This window comes from Cuculus canorus, chromosome 1, assembly GCF_017976375.1.
Source record: "Cuculus canorus isolate bCucCan1 chromosome 1, bCucCan1.pri, whole genome shotgun sequence".
Lineage (NCBI taxonomy): Eukaryota > Metazoa > Chordata > Aves > Cuculiformes > Cuculidae > Cuculus > Cuculus canorus.
In genome coordinates this window covers 204,802,660-204,815,518 of record NC_071401.1, presented here as the reverse complement: position 1 = coordinate 204,815,518, position 12,859 = coordinate 204,802,660, and the positions used below count along the sequence as shown (strand labels likewise).

Sequence of the window (12,859 nt, the reverse complement as noted above, 5' to 3'; positions counted from 1 at the left end):
ACTGTTCATCTTCCCATGTCTAAAGGCAAAGCAATTAGAACAAGGAAAGTGAATTGGCTACACCAAAATACACAAGTAAAGCTGTAAATGCTGCCAATTAAAGCTGAAAAAAACCCTACATTTATGCTTGTATGTGCAAAAAAAAACAGAGTTGCAGTTCTACAACTAGAATTCAAATCACCACTGCTACAATACTGAAGTTAAGAAACCACAAGACAGTATCATAAGATTTCTAGTGTATGGGGGACAAGCACAGCTCACCCTGCCAAAACAGCTCAAAGCACACTGCTAGTCCACAGTTTTGGACGGGTTAAGGTAGCTTTAAACCGCTGAAACCTCAACTGAAAGGATCTTCAGCTCATCAGGGAAAGAGAGCTCGGTATCAGAAAAGAGAACAGAAAAAGCAACCCTTTTCACTACTCACGACTGATCTCAACTCGAACGTGAGATTCTTCAAGACGTGGATGCATCTTTAACAAGCTGTATGAACCTCTAAGGTACAGATCTGAATCATCGGTTTCACATGGCAGGAGGAGGAACAGTGAATCATGTTTCACTAGCCACAAATACATCTGTTTTCCTCTCACAGAAATCTCAGAGAACAGAGTAGTTGGAATGCAGGTTATTTTCTGGCTGGCTTGGGGTTGTTTTGCTTTGTTTTTTTTAATCCTGTGGACTTTACCCTAGAAAGTTTGTGTACATGTTCTCAGCATCTTCTTGCTAATGCTTTGCAATACGTTAGATTTGAAAACACAGTAGAGTAGATCTCTGTTTCAGAGTAAACACAACGCAGCAGCAGATGTTTGGTTAGGCTGGGCAGGAACTCACATTCACATCCTCTTCACTAAAAAGCAAAAACAATTTGCATTCTCACACTGGAAATCTACAAGTCACCAATGCTTCACTATCAAAGTATCTTTTGCTTAGTTTACTTCTTCTGGTTTGATGGAAATACAGAAACCTGGCAAAAACGCACACAATTATTTTAAGTGTAAGAAATCTGCTGGATCTTCCTCTCTTGCAGCATGCTTTCCAGGAAAGAGACAGAGCCATTCAGCCTTCAACTTTTGAAGCAGAATCTCATAAAGTGTCAAACTGGAAAAGACTGGAATCATCAGAATAATTGAGATTGAAAGAGAAACACATACACACACAAAAAAAAAGGACAGCAATGAAAAAGTGACTACCGATTAGGAGGAGGTTGCTAATGACATTTAATTGTCAGCTAAGAAGCCAATGTTATTTTATATTCTTAATAATAACCTTAGAACAAGAAATAATTGAGCAAAATACTCATAAAAGTCCTGAAGTCAAATCCAGGAAATACACTGTTCTTTCTCTACAGAGATGCCATCCAGGAAAATCTGAATGACTCTAAAGATCTGAGCAACAGAAAACGGACAAAACTTACCCATAAAGGTACATGACTAGCATACCCCAGTAAAAAGCACTTGTGAGTCTCTGAAGTGGGATTTCAGCCATATAAAACAGTGACAGAAGAACCTGAGTGCATCAGCCAACCACAAGAACACATCAGTCACGGGTCTGATGCAACCACTAGAAGCCATGGTCCTAAGATAGAGTAATTTATCATTTAGCAACAGAAGAGGGTATATGACTGCCATCACACCGAGCACAATACTTCACCTCTTATTCACCCCAGCAGGCAGCTGGAACCGGAGCACGTATTAAAAAAAAAATCAGGATATGAAGTGCTTCTCTCAGAATGCAGAGCAATAGTTTTCCATTCTGTCCTTACAAAAAGAAACCAAGTTCAAAAAGGGTTACATTACCTTCTACAGATTGTTCATTGCCTCCTCATCAAAAAAAAGCCTAGAGAAGTGACTGAGCTCATCACTTCCTGCAGAAGGCCAGAGAGAGGGGAATAAAGTTCAGGTCTCTCTAAGTGTCTGTCAAGAGACACCAGGACTTATTTGTGCATCTCATCTGAAGCAACTGGTGGTGGTGGGGAAACCCCTAGGACGGTCCCTCACGAGACATCAGAGAGGGGCTTCTCATATCGCTCTGCTCCTTGGTGAAGGAACCACAGAGAGGCAAGGAATGGGTGCAATGGAAGGTTCTTGGGCAACTGGTTGGGTTGATTATTTTCCAAGTTGGACAAGCTGAAGCCTCTGAACGCACTATTGCGTTTGCATGGCAGAGCGTCTCTGGAAACACTAGATGTTTCAAGAACAAGTTTCCTCTTGGATCAATTTTCTTCCCAAAGGCACAATTTCCCCTACAACGCAGGCTCAACTAGCCACTATTTCTAGACTAACTCTTTCACTTCTATCCATAGAGTTTTCAAAACAAACATCCAAGCCAGCCTTCCTGCTAGCACCTGCAAGCCAAGAGAGTGAACAACTCCAGCAGTTTGAAAAACAGCTGAGCTATTATTTGGCAGACTCAAGAAGGATGATATTCATATAGTCTTTGAAAAGATCTTTGCAGACCTGCAGGTAGCTGCAGCACTGGTAGAACAGCCAGAAACTGGATCCAGCACTAACTAATCCCCTAGTACCACCACCAAACACAGCAGGAAAGATGCTGGCATTCACCACAAAATACTTCTGTCATTGAAAGGAAACTGGTGTTTTTCAACATATTATTGATCCTAAACAAGACCAGAAAGGTCTTTGATAAACAATTTTGGGGTTTTTTTAACTGAAAAGAAAAGTTATCAGGTGATTTCAGTGTTCTGAAAAGTTTCAGTATCAGTTCAGCACCACATCAGCAGATGCAATGTTAGTTACCAAACATCTAATTTCTTCCCTGCACAACAGCAATGAAAGCTTTCTAGTTCAAAGCTTCGATTTTCTTTTAAACCCATGCAACTACTGAAGAAGTGAGTTTATATCATACTTAGTTGACATAGAACACAGGTAATCGACTCTGATCCTCTTCCACAAGCACTTTGGACTCGATGGTTGGACTCTATGATCCCATGGGTCCTTTCCAACCTGGTGATTCTATGATTATTAAACCAAGTATTCCTACAAGTATTATGGCACAGCCCCTCCTCTAAGTCAAGGTTGAAGTGGTTTCTTCCCAATTACGCTAACAAACTTAAACTGCCATATAACTAGAATTCCCAATACCCTTCGAGAAAAGCATAATTCTGTTCTGCATACCAAGAAAACTTTAAGCTCTATCCTCGTGTTCATCCCACAGCATGCTATGTTCCTGTCCCAGTGGTTCTGAAGTTTTCCATCTTCACTGCATCCCCAAAACCTACCCTCCCATAAGTTTCTTCATAATTTTTCTCCTTTCAAGAATCTAATCTAATCTTAATCACAGGTCAAAGCCTTCCCTTTCCATTTCAGATCACATTTAAGCTCTCTGGCAGAACATAGGAATCAAAAGTTAGCACACAGCACATAGAAACCAAAACTCTCACATGAGACAGCACAAAAGCTTTAGGGCCAGCATCCCTCAGACCAAGGTCAGCATTCCAAAGAGTAACCCCATCGCTGAGATTATTGAACACTGCTTATGAGCCGTTAAAATTGGTTTTACTGATAATAAGCACATTTAAACATCTTTAAAAACATCTGAATGCAAGGTCATGCTTTTGTGAAACATCAACTCTACTATAGGAAAGGTATTTTTATCACAGAAGGTAATGACATTAAGGCCTTTGGGCAGCACTGCAGATACCATGTAAACATTAATTCCTACAGGCACTAGTCTGTAGCAAAAAGGACTAACGGGGGCCTTGGAAAGGAATATCAAGGAGAAAGAAGGTATTATCTTTTTATGTAGCATTAGTGAGATCAATAACGGACTGTCACCCTTCTATTCAGGGATCTGCACTTAATACCATGTTAGAAGCCAGAAATGCTAGCAGAAACAACAACAAGCATGATCACAGACCTGGAAGAAACACCTTAAAGTCAAGTCTTTTCAACAAGAAAGATAAAGGGATTACGTATCACCAAAGAGCGTCAATTAGAAAAGAACTCGTTTCTTTTTAATATCTAAGAAAGATATGACTAGGAACTTAGTGTAGAAAAACTTCGTTTTTAAAGGTTTGCTTCATTTTAGAAAGTGGAAATGATTAATGACTTTAATAACCAACAAATAAGGCAACCCTGTCATGAGGTGTAACAGTTTTAAGCTGAAAGAGGGGAGAATACATCAGATATTAGGAAGAAATTACTTATTGAGAAGGTGAGGAGGCACTGAAACAGGTTGCCCAGAGAAGTTGTGGATGCCCCATCCCTGGAGGTGTTCAAGGCCAAGTTGGATGAGGCTTTGAGCAACGTGATCCAGTGGGAGGTGTCCCTGCCCATGGCAGGGGGGTTGGAACTAGATGATCTTTAAGGTCCCTTCCAACCCAAACTGTTCTATGATTACACTCAGCACAACCAATGACGAGACAGGACTACAACCTGCAATGACTCAGTTGTCCAAGTGCTGTAAATCCTAACAGTCCTCCTGACCTCCAGCACCAAAGAGAATTTCCCAAAAAAAGGACTGTCAAAAATAGCACCCAGACCACATTACAGTCACTCCAAATTTGACTTTTGGTAACTAGAGGAATTTAACGGACCATAGCTCATATAACCACACAGCCAAGACTTCTATTCAAGACAGGTTCACAGTAGTAAGGCAGCACAAACTGATGACTGTAAAAACACAGCTTCAGCTTCGTTTTGCCAAACCAAAAGTCAAGCTTTTCAGTTAAAAAGTTAAGGGGGTTTAGTTAAAATGTGAGGGGTTTTTAGTTAAAATCAGAACACAAGGGCAGCAGATGACTTCCTTTCCCCAAAGCCACACATAGCAGGTGACAGTTGCCCAGCAGCCTCCAGCATTTCAGAGGTCAGGGGCAGGAGTGGAAGGCTGCCTGCCAAAACCCACACTGCCCACAGACACCTGACAAGCCCAAGCCTGCAGGGCACTGCCAGGGGCAGGTTTACTTACCCTTCTCCCCACTTAACCTGACCATCAGCCTCTCCTACAAACAGTGCCCACTTTTCCCCTAAATCTGGGGCCAGTTTCTCCTTATTACCTGGTGATCACACACACAGAAACTGCCCTCCACGCCACACCTGGCACTTAAGCTTCCCATCTGATCTGCCTCTTACCCCTCTTGCATCCCAGACCATCCATCCCACATGAAGCCCTCCCTAAATCTGTTCATCAACCGCTTCCCCAAACAACCCCCTACTGCTGGTGTTCAAACCCACCCCCCAAACATCCTCCCAGCCGTGGTCACCACTCCATTCCCTATACAGCCCCCCTGAATCCTTCTGATCACCCTGTCCCACACAAACAGCCCCCCAAATCCCACCGACCTCTACTTCCCCCACATATAGCCCCCCAAATCCTGCTGACCTTTACACACAAGACCACCCCAAACTCTGCTATACAGACCTACACTCACACACAAATCCCACTCCAGAGACCTTTTCCCACAGAGTCCCCCAAAATCCTTCTGTGCAGACTCTCCCCATTATATACACCCCCTCAAACCCTTCTGTTGTTCAGACCCTTTCCCACTGGCCCCCAAATCTCACTGATCCCTTCTTCCCCCACATACAGCCCCCCAAATCCTGCTGACCTTTACACACAAGACCACCGAAAACTCTGCTATACAGACTTTGACACACACAAACCCCTAAATCCCACTTTACAGACTTTTCCCCACACTGAGCCCACCAAAATCCTGCTGTACAGACCCTCCCAAATACACACAGCCCCCCCAAACTCTCTTGTACAGATCATGTCTCATATCCCTCCAAAATCCCACTGATCCCTCACACAGTTCCCCAAACCTCATGGACCCCCCCCCCCTTTACACACAAGGCCACCTCAAACCCTGCTATACAGACCTACACACACACAAGCCCCCCAAACCCTACTTTACAGACCCTTCTCCAATGCAGCCCCCCAAACCTTGCTGTGCAGACTCTCCCAAACACACACAGCCCCCTAAGACCCTGTTGTACAGACCCTTTCTCACAGCTCCCCAAATCCCACTGATCCCTCACACCACTCCCACTTAAAAGGCTGTACCCCACTCCCAGCCCCCCAAATCCCATTTTACAGACTGTTACCCACACAGAGCCCCCAAACCCTGCTGTACAGACCCTTTCTCACCGCCCCTCAAATCCCACTGAACCCTCGCACCACCCCCACTTTAAAGATCCTACCCCACTCACATCCCCCAAATCCCACTGATCCCCCCTATTTACACACAGCCCCCCAAATCCTGTTGATCCCCCCTCCTTTACACACAAGGCCATCCCAAACCCTGTTATACAGCCCTCCACACACACAGCCCCCCAAATCCTACTTTAGACCTTCACTCACACAGAGCGCCCCAAAATCCTGCTGTACAGACTCTCCCAAACACACACAGCCCCCCAAACAGTGTTGTACAGACCTTTCCTCATAGCCCTCCCAAACCCCAGAGCCCTCACACACAGCTCCCCAACCCCCACTTTAAAGATGCTACCCCACACACAGATGCCCCCAAATCCCACTAATCCCTCCTTCCTCCAAATATAACTCCCCAAATCTCACTGACCTTTACACACACCACCATTCCAAACTCTGCTATACAGATCTTCATGCACACACAGCCCCCCAAAACCCTGCTGTGCAGACTCTTCCCAAATACACGCAGCTCCCTCAAATCCTGGAGGTACAACAACCTGTTGTAGAGACCCTTTCTCATAGCCCCCCAAATCCTACTGACCCCCTTTCCTTCAGACACAAGGCCACCCCAAACTCTGTTATACAGACCTACACACACAGAGCCCCCCAAACCCTGCTGTACAGATGCTCCCAAACACACACAGCCCCTTCCAATCCTGTCGTACAGACCCTTTCTCACTGCCCCCAGAACCCACTGACCCCTTACACCACCCCCATTTTAAAGACTCTATCCCACACACAGCCCTCCCCAAATCCCTCTGATGCCCTCTCCTTTACACACAGCCCCCCCAAATCCCACTTCACAAACCTTTCCCCACACACAGCCTCCCCCAAATCCCACTGTGCTCTCTCCCAATTACACACAGACCCCTCCAACCCTGCTGTACAGATCTTTTCTCATTGCCTCCCAGATCCCACTGATCCCTCACACTACCCCCACTTTAAGATGCTACCCCACACACAGACCCCCCCCAAATCCCTCTGATCGCCTCGCCTTTGCATACAGCCCCCTAAATCCCAGAGATCCCCCCTCCCCACACATACAGGCCCTGAAAACCTGCTGTACAAAGCCTCCTGAATACACACAGCCCCCTCAAGCCCTGCTGTACCAATCTTTTCTCACTACTCCCCAAATCTCACTGATTCCTCACCCCACACGCACTTTAAAGACTCCACCCCAAGCAGATCCCTCATGTCACACTGCTTCCCCCTCCTTTACACACAGGCCCCAAAATCCTGCTGTAGAAAGTCTCCTGAATACACACATCCTTCCCTAAACTCTGTTGTACAGACTCTTTCTCACAGCCCCCCCATCCCTGGCCTGGCCTCCCTGCCCCCCCACTCCTCAGCGCGCGGCCTTCCCGCGCAGGCCCAATCCCGGCCCCCACGCAGGCCCCGGCGCGGCGCGGGGGGCGCCCGGATGCGGTCTGAGGGCCGGGCCCGGCACTCACTCGGGCAGGTAGGTAGAAGAGAAACTGCTCCAGCGATGCAGGGTGTAGCCCAGCACCCGGCTCTCGACGCCTGTCGGCCCCGGTCCCGCCGCCGCCATCTTGTTGTGAATGGCGGCCTCGAGGGGCGGGGCGGGGGGCGGGGCCAGGGCTTAAAGGAGCCGCGCACTTCAACGGTGAGCGAGGGGCGGGGCCAAAGCACGCGAGGGGCGGGGCCAGAGGACACGAGAGGTGGGGCACGGGGTGCGGTGGGCGTGGTCAAATGGGGCGGGGGCAAAGGCCTGTGATGGGCGGGGCTAAGGGGCAGGTCCAGGTTCGTAAAGGGCAGTGAGGAGCAGGTGCAATTGAGGGCCATTGACATTGGCCAAATGATACGAGGGGCGGAGCCAAGGGCGTAAAAGGCCTGCAGTGGGTAGTGCCAAGAGAGGGGCGTTGCCAGGCGACACGAGGAGCGGGGTCAAACGCGGCCTGATAAAAAGGCTGTGATGGGCGGGACCAACCATGTAGAGGCTCTTTGGGGCGGGGCCTTAGGGGCGTGGCCAAATGTCTCAAGGGGCGGGGTCAAAGGGGCGAGCCCCAGCGTGTAGAGGACTGAGATGGGAGTGGTCATTTGGGGGCGTGGTCAAAGGGCTGTGAGGGGCGGAGGCGGAGCCACATGTGTAGCTAGGTGTGATGGGCGGGGCCGAGGGGGTCAGGACCAACTGTGTAGAGGGCAGTGATAGGCCTGGCAAATAGGGGTGTGGCAATTGGGCTGTGGTAGGTGTAGCCAAGCATGTAGAGGATGGGTAGGGGCGGGGCTAGGAGAGGGGCGGGCAAATGGGGCGGAGCCAATAGAATAAATGGTAGCAAGGGGCGGGGTCAAAGTAGGCAGGAACCAAAGGGGCGGGAACAAGCATGTAGCTGGGTGAGGTGGGCGTGGCCAAATGGGGTGTGGTCAAAGGAGTGTGATGGGCGGGGCCAAGCACATAAAGGACTGCAAGGGTCGAGGCCAAGGGGTGGGGGCCAAGCGTGTAGAGGGCTGTGGTGGGTGTGGCCAATGGGCTGTGAAGGGCCAAACCTGAAGCGGCTGAAGGGTGGGGCCAAGAGAGGAGAGGGGGCAAACTGTAGGGGACTAAGAGGGGTGGGGCCTATCAGGGAGGGGCCAAAGCACGTGAGGGCTGGGGCCAAGCAGGGAAAGGCCTAAGAGGGGTGGGGACACATGGTTAAAAGGTTGAAGGGGTGGGGCCAGGAGAGGGTGGGTGCATTGGGGGCGGGGGAATGAGGGGTGTGGAGGGGAGGGGCCATACGGATGAGGCCAATAGGCTGAAGTGGGCCTCTGAGAACCTGTGAGAGCAAGGTCCTACACCTGGGTCAGAGCAATCCCTGATCTCAGTACAGGATGGGGGATGATGTAATTGAGAGCAGCCCCACAGAGAAGGACCTGGGGGTGCTGGTCAATGAGAAGCTCGACGTGAGCCGGCAATGTGCACTCACAGCCCAGAAGACCAACCATGTCCTGGGCTGCATCCAAAGCAGCGTGGCCGGCAGGGTGAGGGAAGGGATTCTGACCCTCTATTCCTCTCCTGTGAGACCTCATCTGGAATACTGTGTTCGGTTCTGGAATCCTCAACGTAAGAAGGATACAGAGCTGTTGGAATGGGTCCAGAGGAGGCTACAAAGATGATTCGAGGGCCGGAGCACCTGCCATACAAGGACAGGCTGAGAGAGTTGGGCTTGTTCAGCCTGGAGAAGAGAAGGCTCCAAGGAGACTTTATAGCGACCTTCCAGTACCTGAAAGGGCTACAAGAAAGCTGAGGAGAGACTGTTTGCAAAGGCTTATGGCGATTGGACGAGGGGCAATGGTTATGAACTGGAGAGGGGCAGATTTAGGCTAGACATAAGGAAGAATTTCTTCACCATGAGAGTGGTGAGGCACTGGAATAGGTTGCCCAGGGATGTTGTGGCTGCCCCATCCCTGGAGGTGTTCAAGGCCAGGTTGGATGGGGCCTTGGGCAGCCTGATCCAGTGGGAGATGTCCCTGCCCATGGCAGAGTGGTTGGAACTAGGTGATCTTTAAGATCTTTTCCAGCCCAAACTATTCTATGATTCTGTAATTCTATGATTTAAGATGCAATTTTTAACCATGGGCATGACTGACTATTGTCACAGCTGCTGAATCTCCTCCTTAGAGATATTCAAAGTTTGACTAGATGACATCTTGCACAACCAAATCTAACTTCAGCAGAAAGTTGGACCAGAGACCTTCAGAGCTTCTTTCCAGGCTATGAGTGAATGATGGTCCGCAGTATGCCTCAATGTACTCTTAGCAATGACTGTCGGAGTCCAGTGCTTTTTCTGCTCCCTAACAGAGGTATAAGAATGGTTAAAAAAAACTACATAAAGAATGGTGGGGTGTAGGAGGAATCACAGGATTTTATTTTTCTGTTCCTGGTGTCGGTGAATTCTAGCAGCCTCCAAAGGCAATGTACACTGTGCTATGATAGTGAATATAATGTACATAAGCTCAGGGAGATGCCCCACAGAGCTGCTGTGGAGGTGAGGGAGATGCTTCATAGAGCTGAGGTGGCTGTGGGGCTCGTGGAAAGCCTCATGAAGCTGCTGTGAGGATCAAGGGGATTACTCATGGGACTGAGGTTGCTGTGGGGCTCAGGAGGATGTTCTGTGGAGGTGCTGTGGGGCTGAGGTAGCTCTGGGGCTCAAGAGAAAGCACTGTGGGACTGGAGTTATGTGTTGATCACCAAAGGGGACATCTTTCTCCTTTCACAGTGGCCATAGGTGAGTGCTTCAAAGAGTCTAGGAAAACCCAGTGGGATTTGATTCCAGCCTGGCTCCTCCACCAAGCCCCATCATGGGTAGCACAGTTATCCTCTCTTGCTCCATTTTATCGGCTGAATATTTGACCGTATATTCTTACACTTCCTAAGAAGCTTGTTTTGACACTTCTGCCAATTTTTAAATGCTTGGGTAGGTTGTGGTTTGTTTTTTTTTCCAAGTAGGAGTTAAAGCTATTAATGTCACTGTAAATAACAGTAAATAGATAAATAAAAGTAAACAGCAAGTAAAATGAAAATGTGGATGATCGAGTGGTGCCCAGATTTAGCATTTGATCAACAGTCCTGTTTGAAAGCCATTGCAAATTGAGCGCTGAGTGCCAGAATTAATGAGGTTTTTTTTTGCCTTGGGTCATTTTTGCAGCCCATACAACAGTCATCCTGGTGCTTCATTGAGAGGCAACCCAGAAGTCTGGGCTGTGGAAAGGAACACAAGTGGTTCCCCATATCTTGTGCACTGTTATAAGTAGTGACTTTTTTTTTTTTCTTTAGCTGTGGATTTTAGGAAATACCTTGTATTTAATCATTTCCTCTTTTGCAGTGGATGCTGCTGAAGAATTTGCCGGCAGCACTGGTACCTCTCTCACTCTGTGGTGCTGTGCTCAGTTAGGAGAGAAGCTCCTCTCTGGATCACCAGACCTGCACCAGGTTCTCCAGACCTGCACCAGGTTATTTTTCAGTGCTTTGGCCTGCTGTGGAGCTCTGTGCCGGGAGGCTGACTCTGAATCATAGAATCATAGAATCATAGAATCGCTAGGTTGGAAAAGACCTTTGAGATCATCAAGTCCAACCGTACTTGCCCACTATTAAACTATATCCCTGAGCACCTCATCTACCTGTTTTTTTAATACCTCCAGGGATGGGGACTCAACCACCTCCCTGGGCAGCCTCTTCCGGTGCTTGAGAACCCTTTTGGTGAAGAAATTTTTCCTGATGTTGAATCTTAACCTTCCTTGGCACAACTTGAGGCTGTTTCCTCTCATCCTGTCACCTGTCACTTGGGAGAAGAGACCAACACCCACCTCACTACAACCTCCTTTCAGGTAGTTGCAGACAGCAATAAAGTCTCCCCTCAGCCTCATTTTCTCAAGGCTAAACAACCCCAGTTCCCTCAGCAGCTCTTCGTAAGACATTCTCCATCCCCTTGACCAGCTTCTCTGGACACGCTCCAGGACCTCAATGTCCTTCTTGTAGTGAGGGGCCTGAAACTGGACACAGGATTTGAGATACGACCTCACCAATGCCAAGTACAGGTGCAGAATCACTTCCCTGATCCTGCTGGCCACGCTGTTTCCAATACAGGCCAAGATGCTATTGGTCTTGGCCAAACACCTATACCTACAGGAAACCCCAAACACCTACAGGAAACCCCAAACACCTACAGTACCAGCGCGTAAACTGAGTATTCTTGGACATGTTTCTCTCTCTGAGGCTGTTGTAGGCTTTTTCCTGGAGAAAGGAGATGTTTTCCCCCAGAGCTACAACCAAAGCAAGGAGGAGGCTTGGGACATCCTTGGGGCATCTCTGGGCTGCTTGAGAAAGCAGAAGAGGTATTTCAAGACCGGGGGGGGAGAAAAATCCAAACTAATAAACAGCTGTCTGTTGGAAATGACAGATTGGAAAGATATTATCAGGCAGGACAGCAAGATGCCTGGCTAGATTAAATTAGCACAAGGATTTTTTTTTTCTCCTTTATTTTAGGAAAGTGAGTGAGAATGTGGCAGCAAAATCTGCCTGTGGATGAAAAACTCGTTCAGCAGCCTTGAAGACTGAACATCAACCGGGTATTTCAAAAGCAAGGGAGGGCAGCAAGTATTTCATCTCAAGATGCCTTCCCAGGAGGGGGATTCACAGTGTTTTCACTGGTATCAAAGCCACACGGCTCTGCAACAGCGCAAAAAAAGTCCATGTGTGAGGTGCAAACATCCACACCTCCCTCTGCTAACGAAGCTTTTTGAAGTTTGTGGCCTTCCCGTGGTGTTTCATACTTCACTTTTCCCAACTTGTGCCTGCAGGCATCCCTCTCCCAAAATTACTGCAGGATTATTAAAAGAAATAGTTTACTAAGGATCTCTGTAATAATACCCTCTCAACCCCAGAGGATGAGACGCTACCTTGGCATTTGGAGCCTCACTAATAACCAGCCCAAGAGGAGCGATACCACGTAAAACCTGTGACCTTTGAATATGAAATTTAGGGAATTACACACAAGCAATGGGCAACAGCCCCACAGCAACCCAGAGGAGGAGGAAGAGAGAGAGACAGCAACACCCTGCTCGCCGCTGCACAGCGCAAACCACCCCAGGAGTTTCTCAGCCCGGTATCCTGTTACCACTTGAATCAAGACCTGGATGCCAAGCCAGCTTATTTTTAGCACATTTTGGACTTAAAGTGAAGTAAATGCTGGTGAAATACGCA

At 48.2% G+C, this 12,859-nt stretch overlaps 1 protein-coding gene across 1 annotated transcript in view; it reads right to left on the bottom strand.

Moving 5' to 3' along the window:
* The window catches only part of MKLN1 (muskelin 1), a 120,074-nt gene extending 112,334 nt beyond the window's left edge, over positions 1-7,740 (bottom strand). Inside the window, exon 1 of the mRNA XM_054064953.1 lies at positions 7,614-7,740. Within this exon, the coding sequence (XP_053920928.1) occupies positions 7,614-7,711 (98 nt within the window). The 5' untranslated portion in view covers positions 7,712-7,740. The remainder of the gene's footprint in view (positions 1-7,613) is intronic.
* Positions 7,741-12,859: the final 5,119 nt, after the last annotated feature.